The sequence below is a fragment of the Heteronotia binoei genome, chromosome 10, assembly GCF_032191835.1.
Source record: "Heteronotia binoei isolate CCM8104 ecotype False Entrance Well chromosome 10, APGP_CSIRO_Hbin_v1, whole genome shotgun sequence".
Taxonomy (NCBI): Eukaryota; Metazoa; Chordata; class Lepidosauria; order Squamata; family Gekkonidae; genus Heteronotia; species Heteronotia binoei.
This window is the reverse complement of record NC_083232.1, coordinates 32,508,684-32,529,877: the sequence shown is the minus strand read 5'-3', so window position 1 is coordinate 32,529,877 and position 21,194 is coordinate 32,508,684. Positions and strand designations below refer to the sequence as shown.

The following is a 21,194-nucleotide window of genomic DNA, read 5'->3' as shown; positions in this document are numbered from 1 at the left end:
CCCACCAGTGGCCAGAGAGGACCTGGCTACCCTAGATCAAATACATTTGTTTTTTTGTTTAGCTGCCCCATCCCACATTTCTTCCTCCATGAAGTGATGAAATGGTGTTCCCCTTCCTGGGTACCTACCTGGCCTAGAGCTGGAGGGGCCATTTCCAGAGCCTTTTTGTGGGGAACTGGGCAGAAGTTGGCAGGACAAGAGGTCTCAGTGGGGCCTGATCTGCTGCTGGGGCCTGGAATGCTTGGGGGGCTCCTTTTCCTGGGAGGGAGCTCTGTTGCAAGAATCCACAGATGAAGGGAATCAGGACGCTTTGTTGCCCCGGGGCCTTAGCCCCAGCTGACCTCCAGGTGGTTCCACTTGAAGAACTGAATTTAGGGATAAGCTTAGGGCCTCACATTTAGTCCTGTTCACAGGTTCCAATGAACTCATGTGCAACCTGTGTTCCACATACACTTGACTTTTCTTTATGCATGCATTCAGTCATTCTCATGTTACATTCAACACATGTGCAGCTGAATGTGTGATATAAAACCCATGTTGATCCAGAGACTGATCCCATGTGCAAATTGGATGCACATTGGCTCTTTCTGACAAATGAATGCATGCACATACATGTACAAATTACGTGCATTCTCTGCAAAACATGAACAGGACTTAACATAGGGCATGGGGAGAAAGGTTAAATCACCCTCATCTTCAGCCAGTGACCTTCACCTTTGTATATGTGCAAACACCAAACTTTATATTTATATTTTCATATCTTTCAATTTTTATTTTTTTTAAATTTATTTTATTTTTATCACTTGAGCCCTTTAAAGCAAATGTAGCTCAGGGCCTCATCATGTCATGCTCAGCCAGCCCATGCAGAATGTGCCTTAGACAAAGGAGGTACTATGACTGTCAACCAGCAGGAGGCTTGGGGGGATAGAGACAGGCAGGAATGCCTGACCAGAAGGGACATCACCACATTGTGCAACACTCTAGGGTCTCCTCAAAACTCTATGGTAATGACCATTGAGATTGGGGAAGCTCCTAGAGCAGGGGTGGCCGAACTGTGGCTTGGGAGCCACATGTGGCTCTTTCACACATTTTGTGTGGCTCTTGAAGCCCCACCACCCCACTGACCATGTTGGAGAAGGCATTTCTCTCTTTAACTCACTTCCCCAAGCCAAGTCAGTTGGCAGCTTGGAGAATGCATTTAAAGTTAAAGTTGCTTTCTTTCCACCTCTACTATCTATTTTCCTTCCTTCCTTCCTTCCTTCCTTCCTTCCTTCCTTCCTTCCTTCCTTCCTTCCTTCCTTCCTTCCTTCCTTCCTTCCTTCCTTCCTTCCTTCCTCCTCTTATGGTTCTCAAACATCTGATGTTTATTGTATGTGGCTCTTATGTTAAGCAAGTTTGGCCACCCCTGTCCTAGAGTGTTGCTCAATGTGTGCATCACTTGCTATCAGGAAGTAGCATTCTACGATGTCATTTCCCCCGGTGTGTAGAGGGGAGGGAGTGTTAGTGGGGCTTCAGCTGCCAGTGCTGGGCATATAGTCTCTCCATGCTTAAGCCCTGCCCCTTCTCCTCCTCCTGACTGTGCCTTCCTTTTTATTTCAAGGGGATCATGCAGAGCTGCAATCAAATGCATGCTTCCTACCTCTTTCAACAAGACAAGCACTATGATCTGTCCTATGACACTGGCGACAAAGCCTTGCAATGTGGGCGCCATGTTGATGTCTTTAAACTCTGGCTTATGTGGAGGGCAAAGGTAAGCATTCCCATTTATGATCTTGGCTTTTCAGGCTGGTGAGCACGAGGCACGTGATTGTTTTTGGAATCCTTAAACTACCCCAAGCAGGTCTATAAAGAGGTAATAAATGCAACTTTTAAATGATTTCCATCCTGTGAGACAATGCAACCAATATACCATCGTCCTGTGAGAACAACGCAACCAATATAAGACTCTTCTGTGTTATTTCTTTACAAAAACAATATGAAAGTTCCCAAAGTACTCTGAATACAAAGTCTTTCTGGCTTTTTTATCTTCTCTAGTATCCTTTAGCTAAAACAGCAACCGGCTGCTGCCTGAAAAGCAGAGCCTCTCTTGAGCACATGAACGGTGGAAGCCTTATGCCCTTGGTCCATCAAGATCAGTCCTGCCCTGGGCTCTTTTTGAGCAGGAACTGACAGAACGCAGCTCCGGCTGACTTGGTGTCAGGGGTATGGCCTAATATGCAAATGGATTCCTGCTGGCTTTTTCAAGCCCTGTGTGAAACAATGGTGATGTCAGGGGGTGTGGCCTAATATGCAAATACATTCCTGCTGAGCTTTTTCTACCAAAAAAAGCCCTGGTCCTGCTCAAACTGGCCGCAACTCTCTGGGATTTTAGGCAGAGATCTTTCACATCACTTCCGGCCCAATCCTTTTTTTTTTTAATGGACCTGTTGAGGATTGAATCTGGGACCTTGGGCGTGCCAAGCAGAAGCTCTCCCATTGAGCCATAGCTGAATCACAGTGCAGAAAACCTTCTACTAAGCTGCTATAAAGTAGGTTATTGCTGGAAAATGCAGAAAGATGCAACAAACGCAACCAGTCTCGGTCTAACTGCCGTGTTAGGTTATGGATGAAGGGAAGTTGCGTATTGAGGTTGCTAGGCAACCACTGCTCAGCAGGCTGGGAGGAAGCCAGTCATCTCTAGCACAAGCTTGCAATATTTTGTGTGCAAGCTTTTCATGAAATTGATGAAATCAGAGCCTTGAGAGTGAACAAATGAATAGTAATTGGCAGTTTCAGCCATTGCGCATTTCAAGCCTCCATCGAGTGACATTAAGGAAGCAACTGCTGCATCTCCCCTCTAGTCCATTTAGCAGGGACTACGATTTTCACATCACAAGGCTAAAAGCTTTTGCGGGGGAAGAGGGTTTTATTGTAGGAATTCTTCAAAACTAGAGTTGGCAAAACTGTGGCTAGAACACCTGCTTTCATTTAATGCTGCAATTAGAGCCAGGCATATTATTGATGTGGGGGAACTAATTAAAAGTCTGTTCCTTTCTGGGGTATATTTGTAGGGATTCTCAAAGGACCAGCTGTTTTGCAGTAGTGAAATATCACCAAATACTTTCTGCCAAACCATTCCACATTTCTACACTGAGATTGCCTTAAAGATGAAAAAAAAATCATTTATTACACCTGCCTGCAAGAAATGCACATGATGTATAATGTTTGTGTGATTGTGTTATCATAGTGCTGCTAACATTTATAAATCTTGAAGCAGGTTCCTATTGCCCTAGGTCAGGTGTAGCATGTGTAGAGCTTAATGTTTTTTAAGAATAACTAGCTTGCTTGTTAGTTGATGAATGCAAAAGCAGGTACCTGCCAAGCACAAAAAATAGCTGGTGTGCTGCACTCTGCTTGAAAGGGTACAAGCTTTTACAGCCTCCATGGGGACAGACTGCTTTGAAATTGAGGCAATTCCAGTCATTGATTTAAGCTACCAAGAATACAGGCCAAATTTAAAGTATTGGCCCTATTCAGACAACATCCTATATTTCAGAGGGCAGCCATGCTGGTCTGCAGTACAAGAGCTAGATTTGACTTGAATCCAGCAGCATCTGCTGATTTGTGACAAAGGATCTCTTTTCGCACAGAGGTTTTTCTGTGGCTTGGGTGCTAAACTGCAGCAGTTTTTCCCCTGAGCTTCCTCATGACACTATCATCCATTTGTTGTCTTTCTGTGGTTTGCTTCTATATGATTTCTCAAACCACCATTGATTCACTTTGAGAAAGCATGGAGAAACAACAAAGACAGACAACCATCTTCCAGCATGCTCAAATTACTCTTGATTTTCTTGGAGGCTGATCCACAAAGTTTGAGGTTTGGGCAGAGTTCTTCCTCATGTCTGCCCTCCCTCTGCATTTTCACAGTTGTGGAGTGAGTTTATTTCCTTCCGCATGTGCCTTCAGTAATGATGATCTTCAAGGGAGAGTGGTGCCATCATTGATGACCTCACAGTACACAGTCCCTTTTTAAAAACAGCACTAAAATATCACTTATTTTCAAAAAAATGTCTTTATTCTTCCCCCTTGAGGAGATATAACAAAAAAGGCATATATGTGAGGGAGGAAACTAGAGACTTGCTTTTCTTTTTGATGCATGCTGGGAATTCAGAGAATATACTAAGCCTATCGTTACAAAACCCCAGCAATATATTGATATTTTAATGCCTTTAAAAAAAAACACTTGTCTTCAGAGTGGGAGGGAGAGGAAAGGGAATAATCAGACAGTGAGCTGGAGGTGAGCGGGAGCAGATGAGACAAAGTAAACCAACAAAAAATACATTACACACAAGGAAAGAGTCAACTCACAATGGACTTCCAGAAAAACATAAGAGTAAATTGGTTTCAAAAGAACTGGGGCAGGGAGGAATGGGAAAAACAAAAAGCCCTACGTGAAAACTAAAGACACAAATATGTGAACAGAATAAACTGAAGCGCTATTGGGTAAAAACTGATGAAAAAATCCCATGTGGAAAAGCCCAATAACTGGAAAGTGAGAAAGTGAGGAAGTTGTAGTCCAGCATCCAGGCCAGAGAAAACCCCTTAACACAAACAGGATTCATTTGAAAAGGATCATGTGATCCGTTTTGCCCTCCTCTCATGTGTGGAGTAGGGTTAAAGGTTCCTAACTTGGACAGTCTGGAATTGAGTTTCAGTTTGTCTGGATGTTTGAATGCAGGTACCTGAGCAAGCTGGAGTTTGTTTCCCCCTCACAAACTGGGGTTCTGAATCATTTCCAGTTTAGAATCCTGGTTTGTGGGGAAGGACAGTTCCAGTTTATATAAGTACTTGCACTTGGTCACCACAGCAAAGGGGATTTCAAAGTGATATCCCCGCCCCCCCGGCTCATTTGGCACTTGAAAAGGTACAGGGATGAACAACAGCACCACAATGCAAGTCTAATCAGAATCAGACCTTCATGGCAACTGAAAATGTTACATCTAGTTTCACTCCAAGATTATATTTCCAACAGTAGTTTGGGTGTGGATAGCCTTCATCTGCTGCACATTTCTAGGACTTCATATTCAAACATATATTGCCTCTGTACCTGGAGATTCCATTTTGCTGTTAACCAGGGGTCGTTTTGTATAAAAATAGGTGGTGGAGCTCATCCAGGGATTGTTATGCAGCTGCACCTACTATTCAATGGACAAGGTGGGAAGGAGGAGGTGGAACTCTCAGAAAGGTTTGTGAGCTGTGCTCCTGTGAGCTCCCACTGAATCCAAGGCCTGCTGTTAACCATTAATTGCTTCACAAATAGGGATGGGCACGAACCAGGAAAATGTGGCTTGGTTCTTGGTGTGCCCAGTTCAAACCATCATGAGCCATGAACCATCACGAACTTTTAAAGACTAAATGAACTGGTTTGGTATGTGACGTGCTGAAAACACCAAACTCACAGAGTATCGATCTCCAGATTACTGTCCTCTACCTGCCCTCCAAGTTTGGTAAGGATTGGATTTACAGGGGCTAAGTTACAGCCCCCCAAAGAAGGTGTCCCCAGGAAAGTGCTTTCTGTGGAAATGACCGCCCATCATTGGCAGGCATCATTTTGGCAAGTGCAGATTCAGGAGTGTATAGATTGGATCCTATGCAAGCTAGAGACATCAATGTCACAGGGGACCTCTCCCAGCTACTCTTCAACATGCCCTGCAAGTTCCACCCTCCCTGACACTGTGAAGTTGGGTAAACATTTAAATTGAGTAGAGACAGTCTGTCTGGAGATGTATCAGTTCACAAACCAGCACAAACAGCTGGAACATTCATGGAAAGTTCTTGCCAGTTGCCTTCCATGAATGTTACTTTGCAAACCACGAACCAGCCAAGATTCATCACGAAGTTTAGTTGGTGAGCTAGCTCATGTCTATCCCTATTCATGAGGGACCGTCTAATCCTGGATTCTATGTTTATATTCATATAGACCATCTTTCTTTGTTTGCCTCTCTAGTTTTCCACAAGGAATAACGAATATTGGTTAACGTGTACAATAGTGACAGAGGAGGGTCTTGTTTTCCATTGCAATCTCCATTCAGATTTTTAGCTCCGTCTCTCTTATTCTTTCTTTGTTCTGAAGGGCACTACAGGATTTGAAGCCCAAATCGACAAGTGTTTGGAGCTTGCAGAATACCTTTATAACAAAATTAAGAACAGAGAGGGCTTTGAAATGGTGTTTGATGGAAAGGTATGTATTTGACCAAATGTTTGAAAAGCTGCTGGATTCCTAGAAGATATTTATCAAACAAAACACAGAAAAAATGAGAAGCCCCATTGTGGACGTAACAAAAACTCCATCAACTGTCTTATTCTTTACTATGTGAGAAGTGTGGAGCCCAAGGAGAATGTTGATTTGTTCTAATGATCTGTCTATCCATTTTTATCCCACTCTTCCTTCAAAGAGCTCAGGGTGGTGGTAGATATTGTTATCTCCCTGTCATCACAACAACCCTGTGCGTTAGGTTAGGCTGGGAGTGAGTAATAGGTCCAAAGTCATTCAGTGAACTTCATGACTGAGTGGCAAGTGAAGTCTTGATTTCCCAGTCTTAATTAGGGGTCTGCTCTTGGTATATACCAGGGGTGGCCAACAGTAGGTCTCCAGATGTTTTTGCCTACAACTCCCATCAGCCCCAACCATTGGCCATGCTGGCTGGGGCTGATGGGAGTTGTAGGCAAAAAACATCTGGAGACCTACCGTCGATATACCAAGCTGAATAAATACCCAGAAAATACCTTATCAACATTTTTGTGGTATTTATTCAGCCAAATACAGATTATACAATCTGATTTGGCTACCAAAACAGCCATGCCCTAAAAATAGCCGATCTTATTCTGCTTTTATTTGGGTGCGGCTAGAAGACATTTAAACTTTACATGCCTTCTGAACTTGCTGAGTTGTGCCACTGCTGTGGTGCTACTCAAGTGAATTTGCTGAGATGTGCCACTGCTGCAGAGTGACTCAGCAAGTGAACTTTGAAGGCATTTAAAGTTTAAATGCCTTTTGAACACCTTATATAAATGGGGACAGTCCCCACAGGTTATAATGGAGCCAAATAAATTCAGGTTTCCCCAATATTTACCCAAATCCCAATACAATACCAATATTGGGATTTGGGAATATCAATATTTTGGGGGTCCAATAGACCAGAATCAGAAAAATGCCTCTCTCTTCTTCTTCTTCTTCTTCTTCTTTCTTCTCTGCATATCTCTCTAGTTCTAATCTGACACTCTGACCACTACACTATAGAACTTCTCTGATCCAGCAAAGGAACAGTAAAAACCTTACCCTTTTCTTTTACCAAAGACATTGTTGGGATGATCTAGTCCAACCCTGGACTCCTGTGTGACAGGCCTCATACCAGGCCCCTCCCCCCACCAGAAGCCTCCCTGTGTTTCTGGAGAAGGTTTAAAATGTACTGGAAAGCAGAAGATCCTGGACGTGTTCCAGAAATGTATTTGACCTTACTGGAAGCCATGGTTCTGACCCAGATTCTGGTGGGGATCAAACTCCAGTTAGTGTATACCCGGACAATACAATCCTAAACAAAGTTACACTCTTTTAATCCCATTAACCTCAATGGATTTAGATGGATGCAACTCTGTTTAAAATTGCACTGGCAGTTTTAGAAAAGGCTGAAATCCAAAAATTTTGAGAGATGCTGACCTGTTGTCAAAGTTCAGTATGCAACATTTGGTGTAGTGGTTAAGTGTGTGGACTCTTATCTGGGAGAACCGGGTTTGATTCCCCACTCCTCCACATGCACCTGCTGGAATGGCCTTGGGTCAGCCATAGCTCTGGCAGAGGTTGTCCTTGAAAGGGCAGCTGCTGGGAGAGCCCTCTCCAGCCCCACCCACCTCACAGGGTGTTTGTTGTGGGGGAGGAAGGTAAAGGAGATTGTGAGCCGCTCTGAGACTCTTCGGAGTGGAGGGCAGGATATAAATCCAATATCATCATCATCATCATCATCTTCTGGGTAGCAATTTGTCTTTTATTTATTTATTTGGCTTATATTTATCTATTTGGCTTATTTGCCCTTCCCATAAATAGGCACAAGCCGGGTTACATCATAAAATCAGACAGTCAAACAGTTAAAACCAGATTAAAATTATATAAATATCTAAAATTACAGAAGTAACTGATTCAGCCTCAACAGGCATGGCCTATTGGTCCAGGTCCATCGGGTCTTACAGCACTAGAATGGGAGGGGGAGGCCAATAACAGGTGACATCTGCTTCCTCAATTGAAAGCCTGGTGGAAGAACTCTGTTTTATAGGTCCTGTGGAATTGGAGTAGATCCCGCAGGGCCTGAATCTCCAAGGGGAGCTCATTCCACCAAGCAGGGGCCAGGGCCAAAAAGGCCCTGGTCCTAGCATGGCAAGAAGGACATCTCTGAAGCCAGGTACCAAGAGGTGTTGGGCCAGTGATTGTAAGGACCTGTGGGGCTCATATGGGGAGATGCAGTCCCGAAGGTATGCTGGCTTCTGGCCATATAGGGCTTTAAAGGTAAGTACCAGCATCTTGAGCCATATCCAGTAAATAGATAGTCAGTGCAGTTTGAGCAGCACAGGATAGACCCGTGCCTATACAGGCAACGATGTCAACATCCATTCAGCAGCATTCTGCAACAGCTGGAGTTTCTGGAACAGGGCCAAGGGCAGCCCCACACATAGAGAGTTACAGTAATCTAGCCTGGAAATGACCATCGCATGGGTCACTGTGGCCAGGTCACAGGGGTAAATTTGCTTTTCACCCCTTTGTAAAGTGCTATATATTACCAAATATATACTGATAATAATATTATTTTATATTACCAAGTAGTATTAGTCGTATTTAATGTCCATCGTTCCTTCCAATGACTTATAGTTATGATATTTGCATGTGTGTCTCTCCTATGGAATTGCATACCAGCACTAATGTGTGTTACAATCAGAGGCAAGAAACAGTTCCGCAGGCAGGGAACCTAGTAATGGCAGGGATTCTCACCGGGCCTTGCTTCTGTCAACAAAGAAAACACAGTAATTGATCACTGTCTTAGGAAGTGATACATTTGGGAGGGGGGAAAGCATGAAATGTATTACCACTGAGCCATTCTAAGGCATTGGTCTGCTTCTTTTAGCCTCAGCATACGAATGTTTGCTTCTGGTATGTGCCTCCCAGTTTACGGAATATGGAGGATAATGAAGAAAGGCTGAACCGTCTTTCAAAGGTACAAACAAGAACAAAAGAATAAAGCCACTTTTATGAATCCATAATGAAAACAGACTGCATTTTCAGGAATATGCAATGTAAAAACTGCCCTGCTGAATCAGACCAGTGCTCTGTCTAGTCCAGCAGCAATGGCCAACCAGTTGTGCCAGAGGACCAAGTGGACAAGGCATAGAGGTCAAGGCCCTCCTCTACTGTTGCCTTCATAGCATTGGATTTCAGAGATTTACTGTGTCTGATTGTGGAGGTTTCCTTTAGTCACCATGGCTTGTAGTCACTAATAGACCTAGCCTCCATGAATCTGTCTTATCCCTTATAAAGCAATCTATGCTTGTGGCCATCCCTATATTCAGTCACACTGAGTTCCACATTTTAATTACTCGTGGAGTAAAAAAGCACTTCCTTTTGTGCATCCTAAATCTGTTTCCCATCAACTTCACTGGATGCCCCTGAGTTCTAGTATCATATCCACATTTTCCAGTCCTTGTTTAAGTTTATGAACCTCTGCCATGTCCCCCTGAGCTGCCTTTTGTCTAAACTGAAAAGTCTTCAGCCTTTCCTCACAGGAAAGGTGCTCTAAGCCCTTAATCATCTTAGTTGTTCTCTTCTTCACTTGTTCCAGTTCTGTCACTTAATTTTTTTTTTTTAGCTATAGCAACCAGAACAGTAGGCACTATTCCAAATGAGGCTGCATCACAAGGACATTGCAATATTGGCCACTTTATTTTCAATTGCTTTCCTATCAGTCCCGAACAAGGGGATTGCCTTTTTGTAGTGTTACCTCACAGAGCCAGCATTTCCATGCAACTGTCCACTATATTGTCTACCTCAGGGTTTTTTTATAGTAGGAACGCATTTGCATATTAGGCCACACACACCCTGATGTGGCCAATCCTCCAAGAGTTTACAGTAGGCCCTGTAATAAGAGCCCTGTAAGCTCATGGAGCAGCGTTTCCCATTTGCAGGGTCGTGACCCAGTACAGGGCCATGGAAGTCTCACTACTTCTTTTCACAAGAAAAGCCAAAGCTAGTCCCACACCCCAGCAAAGCATGAGCTCTGCTCTGCTTCCTTCCTTTCCCATCTCTGTGTCATGCAGATAAAAGCTAGGCTTGAAGACTGACACAGGCTGCAAAGCCTGAGCTCCGTTTTCCTTCCTTCCATCCCCCAGCTTCTCTGTGTTGTGCAGAGAAAAGCTAAGCTTGAAGACTGACACAGGCTGCAAAGTCTAATCCCCATTTTCCTTCCTTCCATCCCCCAATTTCTCTGTGTTGTGCAGAGAGGAGCTGGGCCGCTTTTAAAGGCATGGGAAACACAGCCAGTAAAAAGCTGCAAGTCCCTCATAAATATCCTTTTTGGGATAACTGCAGAAAAGCTTGTATGAACTTCATATAACTTGAAATTAATTCATTAATTGCAGTACAATTCTCTGCTACCTTTCACAGCAATTCCCCAGTGTTGCAGCCAAGGAAAAGTATGAAAAATAGCTGTCCAAAGATTTTCTTGAAACCAAGCAAGCTTGGTTGTAGCTTGAGGCAAGGTTCCAGTAGTAGCAGCTGAAGGAAGGGCCTACTAAATGTGTCAGCATATTTTGAGGTAGAGCAGCTGCCAGGGCTCAGTGTGGGTGGTACACAGTGCTGGCATTCCTGATGGCAATGGCAACAGCACTCCCAACTGCATACAGTAGCCAGTGCTGTTGAGGAAGGGGTGTGTAGGTGATCAGGCAATTGAACATGTGCATTAGGAGTGCTTGCAAGCTGGAGAAGAACACACAAACAGATAGGTGCATGCAGGTGTGGGGGTGGAAAGAGCGGACCCTGGGAATATATGAAAAAGTTGCAAACTGCCCACTTTCCACTCCCATTTTGGCTCAGCATGAGTTTCAGAGAGATTTTTCTGAAAATGAAGTTACTTCAGAAGAAGAGGCAGGTTTGGGAAAGTGCCCCAGAAGTGACATCACTTGGCCCTGGACCTGAAAGTGACACCACAGGAAATGACATAATTCCTGTCTCCCAGCTCCTCCCCCAAAGTCTCCTGGCTCCACCCCCGAATTTTAGTGGGCCATGAAGGAGAAGTGTAAAAATAACCGGGCTATGGGGGAAAAAAGTTTGAGAAACCCTGTCATGGAGGATTGGCTACATCAGGGGTGTGTGCCCTAATAAGCAAAGGAGTTCCTGCTACAAAAAAAACCTCTGGTCCACCCAATCCGTTGTAACCGGTGTTGCTACATGACTTCTCTGCATTTTTTACAAGATCAGGCTGGCTGTTGCTCAACAACACATTTGTCCGTCCTCTACAAAAATCAACTAATGTTCTGAAGCTGGGGAGGGGATGACTGGAAAATGCAGGATGTTGTGCCATCAGATGAGTTCTTCTCTTCTAGAATGTTACCAAGAGGCCTCTGCATGTTTGCCCGGGCCTGAGAGTAAGTTCAGAGAAGAGACTGTACATTATTGATTTCTTTTCATGCTATGTCTGTGAAGGTGGCCCCAGTAATTAAAGCTCGGATGATGGAATACGGCACCACCATGGTCAGCTATCAGCCTCTGGGAGACAAGGTGAACTTCTTTCGTATGGTTATCTCCAATCCAGCAGCAGCTCACCAAGACATCGATTTCCTGATTGAGGAAATAGAGCGCCTGGGGCAAGATTTATAATCATCTGGTCCGCCAAGCATTGCTGAAACCTCTCTAACTAGACAATTAAGTTGTCACAAACTGTGGTGAATGTATTTGTAGTTCTATTTCTAGTGAATCTATTTCTATATCGTGGCGTCAAAGTAGAGTATCATTTAAAACTGAGAACATTGCTCCTTTCAAGAGTCTTTTTTTCCTCCCTTCTCCTCAGAGTTTGTAAATACTTTTTTTTTTTGCCAGTTAGGTAATCCGCAAAAAAGGCTGCATTCAAAAGAGATCAGGAACAATGCAAATGCTTGCAATTCCACCCTCCAAATGTTAGTACAGTTAGCGGAACTGATAGTTTGTGTTCGACACAGCCAAAACGAACAGTGTCAAATTGCCCCAAAGGGTCACAAAATAAAAAAGAGGGCAAAAGCAGAAAGCGACATCTGCCTTAAGATGTTTTGTCTTTTTTTTCTTAGTATATTAGAACTGAATTTCTAATTTACATATTACAACATTTCAGATGTATTTAAATACATATAATTTTGGAAAAGAAATATATATTATATATACATATATATTAAAGAAGATCCTATTTTGTAAAATATAGATCTTTATTTTATATGGGTTATAAAGATTGAAGGGGCAACACCCCGCCCCAGAAATAAGATCCTTTATTTTCCTTCCAAGGAAGGACATCAGACTTTGTAAAAGTGCTTATTTTGGGACATAACCTTGCCTAAATTCTTCAAAAGAAATATTTCTTTTCTACATGCCCCTTTATCTTGTGCATCTCCAGGGTTTAGTACTGCGAAATGTCAAGACAGTACTGCAGCTCTTAATGACAAGATCAGTAACAGAGAAATCACAAAATGGTGTTTGTTCCAGAAGATGTTTCCCATATGGCCTCCCTAAGCAGATGCACAATCAGTACAGGGCCCCACCCAGGACTAATTTGAGATTATACTGGGAGTCTTCTCCAATGAGATGCTGTTAACATCTTTATGAGCTGCGGATGGGATCCCTAAAAGCTCAGCAATTTCTGGATAGCATAGACCACAGGATATACCACCCAGGTTTTTGCTAGGGTTGCTGTCATAACAGGGATGGAGAGGAGAAGCAGAGATGCCCTAGCCTAGAATCACAGTGCTAAAACTCATCAGAAGATCTACATTAACACCCCTTCCCTCCCCCATTAGAAAGAGTTCTTGATGCAGTCCAAAGCCCTTTTCAGTCATTAAGATTGTGGCACTAATACCATGCAAACCAGAATACTGTACATGTGACCCTTTCAGTATGTTTGTTTGCTGTTTTGTGTGAACTGGCTTAGGTTGCCAGTTCTAGGTTGGAAAATTCCTGCAGATCTGAGGGTGGAGCCTGGGGAGGATGTGATGCAGTAAAGCCCACCCTCCAAAGCTGCCATTTTTTTTTCAGGATTACTGATTTCTATGGTCTAGAGATCAGTTAATTATGGGGAAACTCCAGCCTCCACCTGGAGGTTGGAAACCCTAGGTGATGCATATATTTTTCAGCTCTGTGTGACCAAACTGGAAAATACATGTGTTGCCCTAGTGATACAAAATAATTAATGCAATAACTGAAAGGATCACACATAGTGTGCTCTCCCAGTACTTGAGGTAGGAATGCCAAAATTGTAGCAACTGAAAAGTGGTTTTGGAAGGAGCTGGGGATCCAACATAGCGAAGTCTTGGCTGGTGTTGCCTGCCAAAGCAATTCCCTCATACAATCCAGTCTTTGAAGTTAAGCAGAATATGGGGAAGAGGATGGTCTCTGAGGAACATCTTGGAATATACCTTCAATGCTTATCTCCAGTCAATGGTCAGGTCTTAGAGGTGATATAACCAGTGGCTGCCTGTGTTACTGTGATCTGAGACCTTCATATATTTCTGTCAAAATCTGTGTTTCCCCTTAAGAAAAAAAATTGATGCATCCTGGCATAATTGTCAAAAATTGTGGTTTTACAACTAGATCTGGTTGCAAAAGTCTCCTGTTCATCATTTATAAAGATAACTTTCTATGAGTTCTCAATGCAACCAAGACTGGCAATACCGCCAGCTGCCCATACTCTACGGACAATAAAGAAAAAGAGCATGGCCATTTCCTATTTTACAGTTCCCTTTTTAATAAAATAGGAAAGCTGGAGAATTATCCCCACTCACTTCCCAAAATAGCCAGTTAGTAACAAGGTGTAAGGTTTCTTGTTGCAGAACCAGGTGCTGAGTTGGCATTTCCTCCTCTTAGACTAATAGAGGCAATACTGATATAGATGATAATTTTATTCTTAGATTTGTATTTCCACACCTTTTCCAAAGAGCACTTCCAAAGGGCCACAAATATTCATACTTCAAACATTATGGAGTCAAAAGTTGGATCTGGGATCCCCACCCTGTGTAACAGTCACGCAAGAGTTACAGGTTTTCTCAGTTCCCACATCTGGTGTCATGTCCTGCTTGGACTGGGACGACAACATGTGCTGAGAAGGGTTTTCGGTCTCCCCACCCCAGGCGGTTTTCCTTACCTGAAATGGTCCGGGGGGGCACTATTTGACCCACAATGTATGATGTGTTCCAATCTGGGTGACAGCCCCATGACTGATTTAAGATGAGAAATGTTTTGGCCAAAGCCCATCAAATTCAGTAGCTGAACAGTTATCTGAACCTGAAATTCCCCATCCAAATTCAGCCTTTTGGCATTATTTCCACCTATCCTGGAGGTATTCCAGCCACAGTTTGCACTTCCCCTACAGCGACTTGTTTTTCCCATTATAAGAACTGTTGTGGTGGCGTGCTGAAGACCCTTATAGACTACAGATGCAGAGTCACGTTCAAAATGGGCCATACAGTGGGAACATCTGTCATAGCTGAATGTCATACTCTGGACATGCTTCTGTTTATAACCATGGCTAAGGTAGGAGGGTTAGCTTTAACTAGAAAATATGGTCCACTGGGTTTGTAAAGCAATATTGTTTTACACTCTCAAAATACTTGAAGTTTAACAAGTGTAATTTTGTTTGATTTGATCTAAACTACATAGCTTTGGTACTGGCTCATTGTGTTGCTGCGAAATAAGAACAAGAAGATATCTGTGTCTGTAATTGTGTTGCCTTTTTAATTACCGTGATAGTATGGTTGTGTCACCTCCAACTGAGGCTGTGCACTTTAGATTAAAACTGTCCCATGTTGCCAAACAACATGTGTTGCTGTCTAAGCTTGTACAATATATTAATGAGATGTCCTTATCTATGTGGTAGCAGTATTGAATCTTGATATTGTAAGACCTGCATCCATTCTGGTTTCTCTGTTGTTCAGATTTACCCATCTGCTTTAGGTCGTAATGATCCTTTCACCCAAAGCTGGTTCCCAGTGTTTAAATCTAAAGCTTAAGTATTTAAATTCTGCCAATGAGATCTAAGTCAACCTGCTCCAAGTTCTATCCAAATGCCAAATGGATGCTGCAGACAAGGGCTTTGCCACACCCGCTGATGGAGGGGACACCTCTTTGTTGACCCCCCCAGTTGCAAGGAGTAGGATCATTGCTCCTGGACAATCTCCAATCCAATGGTAGAAGCACAAACTCTACTGAAATGAATGGCAACTTGCCTGGTTGTTTAGCTGTCAAACTTTTAACTTTGCAGCTCATCAACTGAATGGTCTTTTGGGCGGGGGAGAAAATACGGGGCAATAGCAAAAGTAATCAAGTAGCCTGGGTTACATCTTGCATGTGCATTTTTTAAAAAAATAAAAAGCTAATTACAGTCAGTGTAGATATTACTTCGGTGTGCCTGCCAGTCCAAGATCTTCACCTGCTATTTTTGCGTGAGTAACATCAGCAGGGTTTTCTTTACCGTGTTATTCTGTTGCATCTGGGGTAAAGAACTACACGGCAACCTGTTCTTCTTGTATTTGATTCAAGTATTTTATCTGTGGTGTCATTCAGAACCCCAATAAAAGTGTAAAACGTGACTGTCGTGTCTCTGCAGGGTTTTCTTCCTTTCCCTTTGTCATTCTTGGCCTGAAAGATCACAAAAGCCAGTAACATCTGTCCTGTCATCTTTCAGCAAAGGTCATGAAGGCTAGAGTGTTTTATTCCAGCTGTCATCTTGTTTGTTATGATTGTTTCAGCACTGATAACACATCCTTTGTTTGATGTGATAAGCATACTAATAGTGACATTCTATTATCACAGCCTCTGGAAATCTCTCTTGTCTACAGACAAATTATTGAGCTGTTTCATTATCTTATTATTTACTCAAGTGAACAGCATTTTTCGTCAAATGTCTGTTTGTTTTCTTTCCCTTTATAAAGAGATCCATCTTTGTTTGTGGCCCTGCTCCCAGAAATCTTTCGCACAACAGGTGCCCAGTGGTCAATAGGGCTGCTCAAACACCCGTGAATTCATCTTGTGGCATGCTCACCAGTATCAAACAGGAAGCCAGTTTTTCACCAATGTTCATCTGTTGACCTGTTCATGGGAAGTTGCTCCACTATGTTCCTTCTGAAGAGTGCAGTGGACTCAGCTTTCTGTGCAAGCAGAGCTTTTTTTGAGCAGGAACGCACAGGAATGCAGTTCCAGCTGGCTTGGTGTCAGGGAGTATGGCCTAATATGCAAATAAATTCCTACAAAATGAGTGTTCTACAAAAAAAGCCCTGTATGAAACACTGATGATGTCAGGGGGTGTGGCCTAATACACAAGTGAGTTTCTGCTGGGCTTTTTCTACAAAAAAAGCCCTGATTAAAGATGTGACTCACTCTTCTCCCTGCTCCCACTTGCCTTACATTGTTGTCGTGAGAATCACATGTGCACATCACTTCTTGAGCCCGCTTTGGTGGGGTAGGGCGGGATATAAATTGAACAAATAAATAAATAAAATAAATAAATTGGTTTATTTTATTTTATTTATTTAGATATTTATATCCTGTTCTTCTTCCCAAAGCAGCTTACATATCAGTCTGCTCACCTCCATTTTAGCCTCACAACAACTCTGTGAAGTAGAGGAGGCTGAGTGAAAATGACTGGCCCAAAGTCACACAGAGAGTCTCCATGGCACAGTAGGGATTCGAACCTGGGTCCTCAGAGGGTTCCTTAGAGGAAGAGGAAGATAAATATGCCATAAGATTATACTGTTTTGTTTAATGGGGTGTTTTATGTTCTATTGGTGGTTAGCTGCTCAGAACCATCCTCCACCAATGGATTCTAAAATTAAAGAATGAAGCCGGTTGAGAAACAGCTGCCAGGTGGGTTTCAAAGATCCAAGTCAGCTTTTTCGAGCAGATGCATAGATTTGGGATCCCAAGCCCAAATTAGACTAATTTGGATACTATTATCTGAAACATTTGTGTGGACTTAATTAGCACCTCTCGGGATAAATGAGTAGGAATCATTTATTGCTGCTTTGAAAGGGCTAGAGAAAAAAAACGGGAGAAGGATATAAATGGAAGCAGTGGCTGAGCAGTGACTCCGAGGTTTCTGTCCCCAAAGCCCACCATCTGTTTGCTCCCTGCTCAAAGTGCTCCGCTGCCAAGTACAATAAAGAGAAAGGGAAACAAAACAATATTAAGCACCAACAGCATGCAGAGGAGTTAGGCACTGTTTGAGATATCCTGTAGAATTTCCTTTTATTTGAGTTTATTGAGACCAGGGCGTTTTTTGAGCACGAACGCACAGGAACACAGTTCTGGCTGGCTTGGTGTCAGGAGGTATGGCCTAATATGCAGTATTCCTGCTGGGCTTTTTCTACCAAAAAAAGCCCTGATTGAGACTGTGTTTAGCAGAGAGTAAGCATGTGCTGTGTCAAAGCCATTGTTTTTGCTCACTTGTATTATTACCTGCTTCATGATGATCTGAAAACAGGACCACCAACTTCCAGGTGCAACCTGGAAGCTGGCACCTGGAAGCTCTCCCACGGTTACAATTGATTTCCAGGTGAGAAAGATCAGCTCTCCTGGAGAAAATGGATGCTTTGGAGGATGGACTGTATGGCATTATACTCTGCTGAGATCCTTCCACTCCCCAAACCCCACCCTCACCAGACTCCACCCCAAAAATCTCCAGGAATTTCCTAACCCAGAGCTGGCAATCTTAGATAAGTGGGATGCTAGAATAACCAGTAAGTGAAAGAAATGGCAGGCGAAGATGTTTTGGAGAACAAAGGACCTTGGGAATTCCATACAGAAAGGGAAATGATGGAGGTGAAGAGCTGCCAGGAACCCAAGTACAAATCATGTGTGGATTTATGCCACTGCGCCAAAGCAATCACGCAGGGTGTTCCTGTGTATATCTGTGACTTATTGTGAGTCTCTGTATCAATTCAGCCTTGGAAAAGAAAAGTGAAAATTTTGACAGAAGCATAGTCAGCATCATAGTCATGATAACTGTAATCAGGGATTTTTTGTAGCAGGAACTCCTTTGCATATTAGGCCACACACCCCTGACATAGCCAATCCTCCAAGAGCTTACAGGGTTCTTAGCACAGGGCCTACTGTAAGCTCCAGGAGGATTGGCTACATCAGGGGTGTGTGGCCTAATATGCAAAGGAGTTCCTGCTACAAAAAAAGCCCTGACTGTAATTCACACGGATACACATGAAGCCAGGGCCAGCACCAGGGGTTCTGGTGCCCTAGGCCCCCAGCCACCCCCCGCCCCTGCAGTGGTGAGGGTGCATGCAGTGGTGGCAGGCAGCACGGCATACACCTGCTTCTGGCAGGCACAGGCTTTCCAGAGAGAATAACTTTCCTTCTGTAGCTGGGAAACTGGGGCCCACGAAGGCTGAGCAGGTGAAGCAGGGTGGCATGTGCTCTCAGAGGCACTCAGAGCCTAGCTTCAAGTGTCTCCAAGTGCACCCACTGACGCACCACCCTGCTGATTCCACTCAGCCTTCTTGGTCCCAGGTTCCCAGCAATGCTCTCTCTAAGCTGTGGAGTCTCGTGATTAAAAAAAATGCTACTTCGTGAGCTTCTGGCATGAAAGATGTGAGCTACTGCATAAATTGGTTTGCTCTGGGGCCATTTTTCCTGAGTGGAGACAAAAATGTGTGAGCTGGAGGCTAAAAAACTGTGAGTTAGCTCACACTAATTCAGCTGAGAGAGAACACTGTTCTCTCAGGAAAGCCTGGGGCTGGACAGAAGGCAGGAGGGGAGTTCCCTCACCCACGAAGTGGAGAGTCTGTTGGGATTAGAGGAAGGAAACATATAGCAAGTCATGTCAGGATTTTTGTTGTCTCCCCACCACCTTTTACTATGTTCATATTCATTGTTGTGCCAAAAGTTTTTACAACCCTCTTGTTTCTTCTTGAGCTCTGTTGTTCTTATACTGCCTGAGTCCTCATGTCTCTTCAGTCATGGATAGAAGGTATTTTGTTAAGAAGGAAGACAAGGGGTGAGTTGGTGTAGAGTTACCAGGTCTAACTTGGAAGATACCTGGAGACTTTGGAGTGAAGATGGGAGAGGGTGGGGTTTGGAAAGGGGAGGGGCCTCATCATGGTGTAGTACTGTAGAGTCCACCCTTCTAAGCAGCCATTTTCTCCAGGGGAGTGGAGCTCTGCCAGCTGAAGATCAGTTGTAAAAGCGGGAGATCTGCAGACCCAACCAGGAGGCTGGCAACCCTACCTCTGGACCCTCCCAGACAGACCGTTACCAGAGTGGTGGCAGCCAGTAAGTCCTCCCTGGTTCTCTACGTGTGACACCCCGCTTCTTTTTTTTTCTTTTCTCTACCACTATCTCAATTTATAATGATGAAATTTATATTAGGAATAGATCTGAGACATCAAACAGATTCGTAATGTTTTAAGGGTAGTGAAAATAGAATTCCAGACGAGGCAATTTTATTAATATAGAGCAGAGATTCAAGTTCAGAAGCACCTTGGAGACCAATAAGCAGGGGGTTTTTTGTGGCAGGAACTCCTTTGCATATTAGACCACACACCCCTGATGTAGTCAATCCTCCTGGAGCTTGTAGGACTCTTAGGACAAGGCCTACTGTAAGTTCCAGGAGGACTGACTACTGGTGTGTAGCCTAATATGCAAAGGCATTCCTGCTACAAAAAAAGCCCTGCCAGTGAGAATTTCAGGTAGGCTTCCCAATCCCCAGGTCCCAGCGGGGGATTCCCCGGTTTTACAGGCTTCCCTCCGCACCCCAGCCAGCTGGCCTGCAGGGGAAGCTCCTCCCCCACAGCCACCCTGTACCTCTAGATCTTGGGCAGGACCTGCAAACAGGTCCAGTTTTAAAATGTGTGTGTGCCTTTAAATTGGAGCAGGAAGTACTTCATGGGGAAGGGTTAGCAACAGCAGACCTCGTGAGAGTGCAGCCCCTCTGTTTGTTTTGCTTTCCTTTAGGACAAGTGGGTGTGTGTGTGAAAGAGCAGCCTAGCCCCTGTACTTTCCAGACCTCGTTGTGGAGGCACCAGAGACTCCTGCTTTGTTCTACTGCTTCAGACCAACACAGCTGCCCACTTGCACCAGAGACAGTTAAGCGTGTATGTGAGTGAGAGAGAGAGAGAAAACAGGGGGGGAGGGAGGGAACACTATTATTCCCTATGGAGACTTACTCTCATAGGAAATAATGGAGAATTGATCTGTGGGTATCTGGGGCTCTGGGGGGGGGGCTGTTTTTTGAGGCTGAGGCACCAGACCTGCAGCATAGCATCCAGTACCTCTCCCCAAAATACCCCCCAAGTTTCAAAAGATTGGACCAGGGGGTCCAATTCTATGAGCCCCAAAAGAAGGTGCCCCTATCCTTCATTATTTCCTATGGAGGGAAGGGATTTAAAAGATTTGTGGTTCCTTTAAATGTGATGGCCAGAACTCCCTTGAAGTTCAATTATGCTTGTCACACCCTTGCTCCTGGCTCCACCCCCAATGTCTCCTGGCTCCACCCCCAAAGTCCCCAGATATTTCTTGAATTGGACTTGGCAACCCTAATTTCAGGGTATCGAGAATCAAGGCTCCTTTCTTCAGAAAGCTCATACCCTGAAACTCATGTTGGTCTCTGAGGTGCTTCTGGACTTGAATCTAACTGTTCTACTGCAGACCAACATAGCTACCCTTTTAAACTTATTCATATAGGTATGTTTTTGAAGTTTGCTTAGGGCTACCAAGCCCCCAGTCCAGGCGGGTTCCCCCACCTGGGAGGTTCCCAACCTACCGGCCCACATTGGGCTGCCGGGAGGAACCTCCCCCTACGTCACTGGCACAATGACGTTACCTGGAAGTGATGTCATTACACCGGCAATGGTGTGCAGTGGCCACTCTAGGCATTTCTGGAGAAGATCTATGGTTTTCCCGGACACTCTAGCGATTTGGGAGGGAAAACTCTCTGGTA

General features: G+C 44.0%; 1 protein-coding gene across 2 annotated transcripts in view; it reads left to right on the top strand.

Moving 5' to 3' along the window:
• The window catches only part of GAD2 (glutamate decarboxylase 2), a 48,636-nt gene extending 35,708 nt beyond the window's left edge, over nt 1–12,928 (top strand). For both annotated transcript variants that reach the window (XM_060248331.1, XM_060248330.1), the window contains 4 exons: nt 1,601–1,750; nt 6,113–6,220; nt 9,150–9,239; nt 11,720–12,928. In XM_060248331.1, the coding sequence (XP_060104314.1) occupies nt 1,601–1,750; nt 6,113–6,220; nt 9,150–9,239; nt 11,720–11,893 (522 nt within the window). In that variant the 3' untranslated portion in view covers nt 11,894–12,928. The remainder of the gene's footprint in view (nt 1–1,600; nt 1,751–6,112; nt 6,221–9,149; nt 9,240–11,719) is intronic.
• The last annotated feature ends 8,266 nt before the right edge of the window (nt 12,929–21,194 follow it).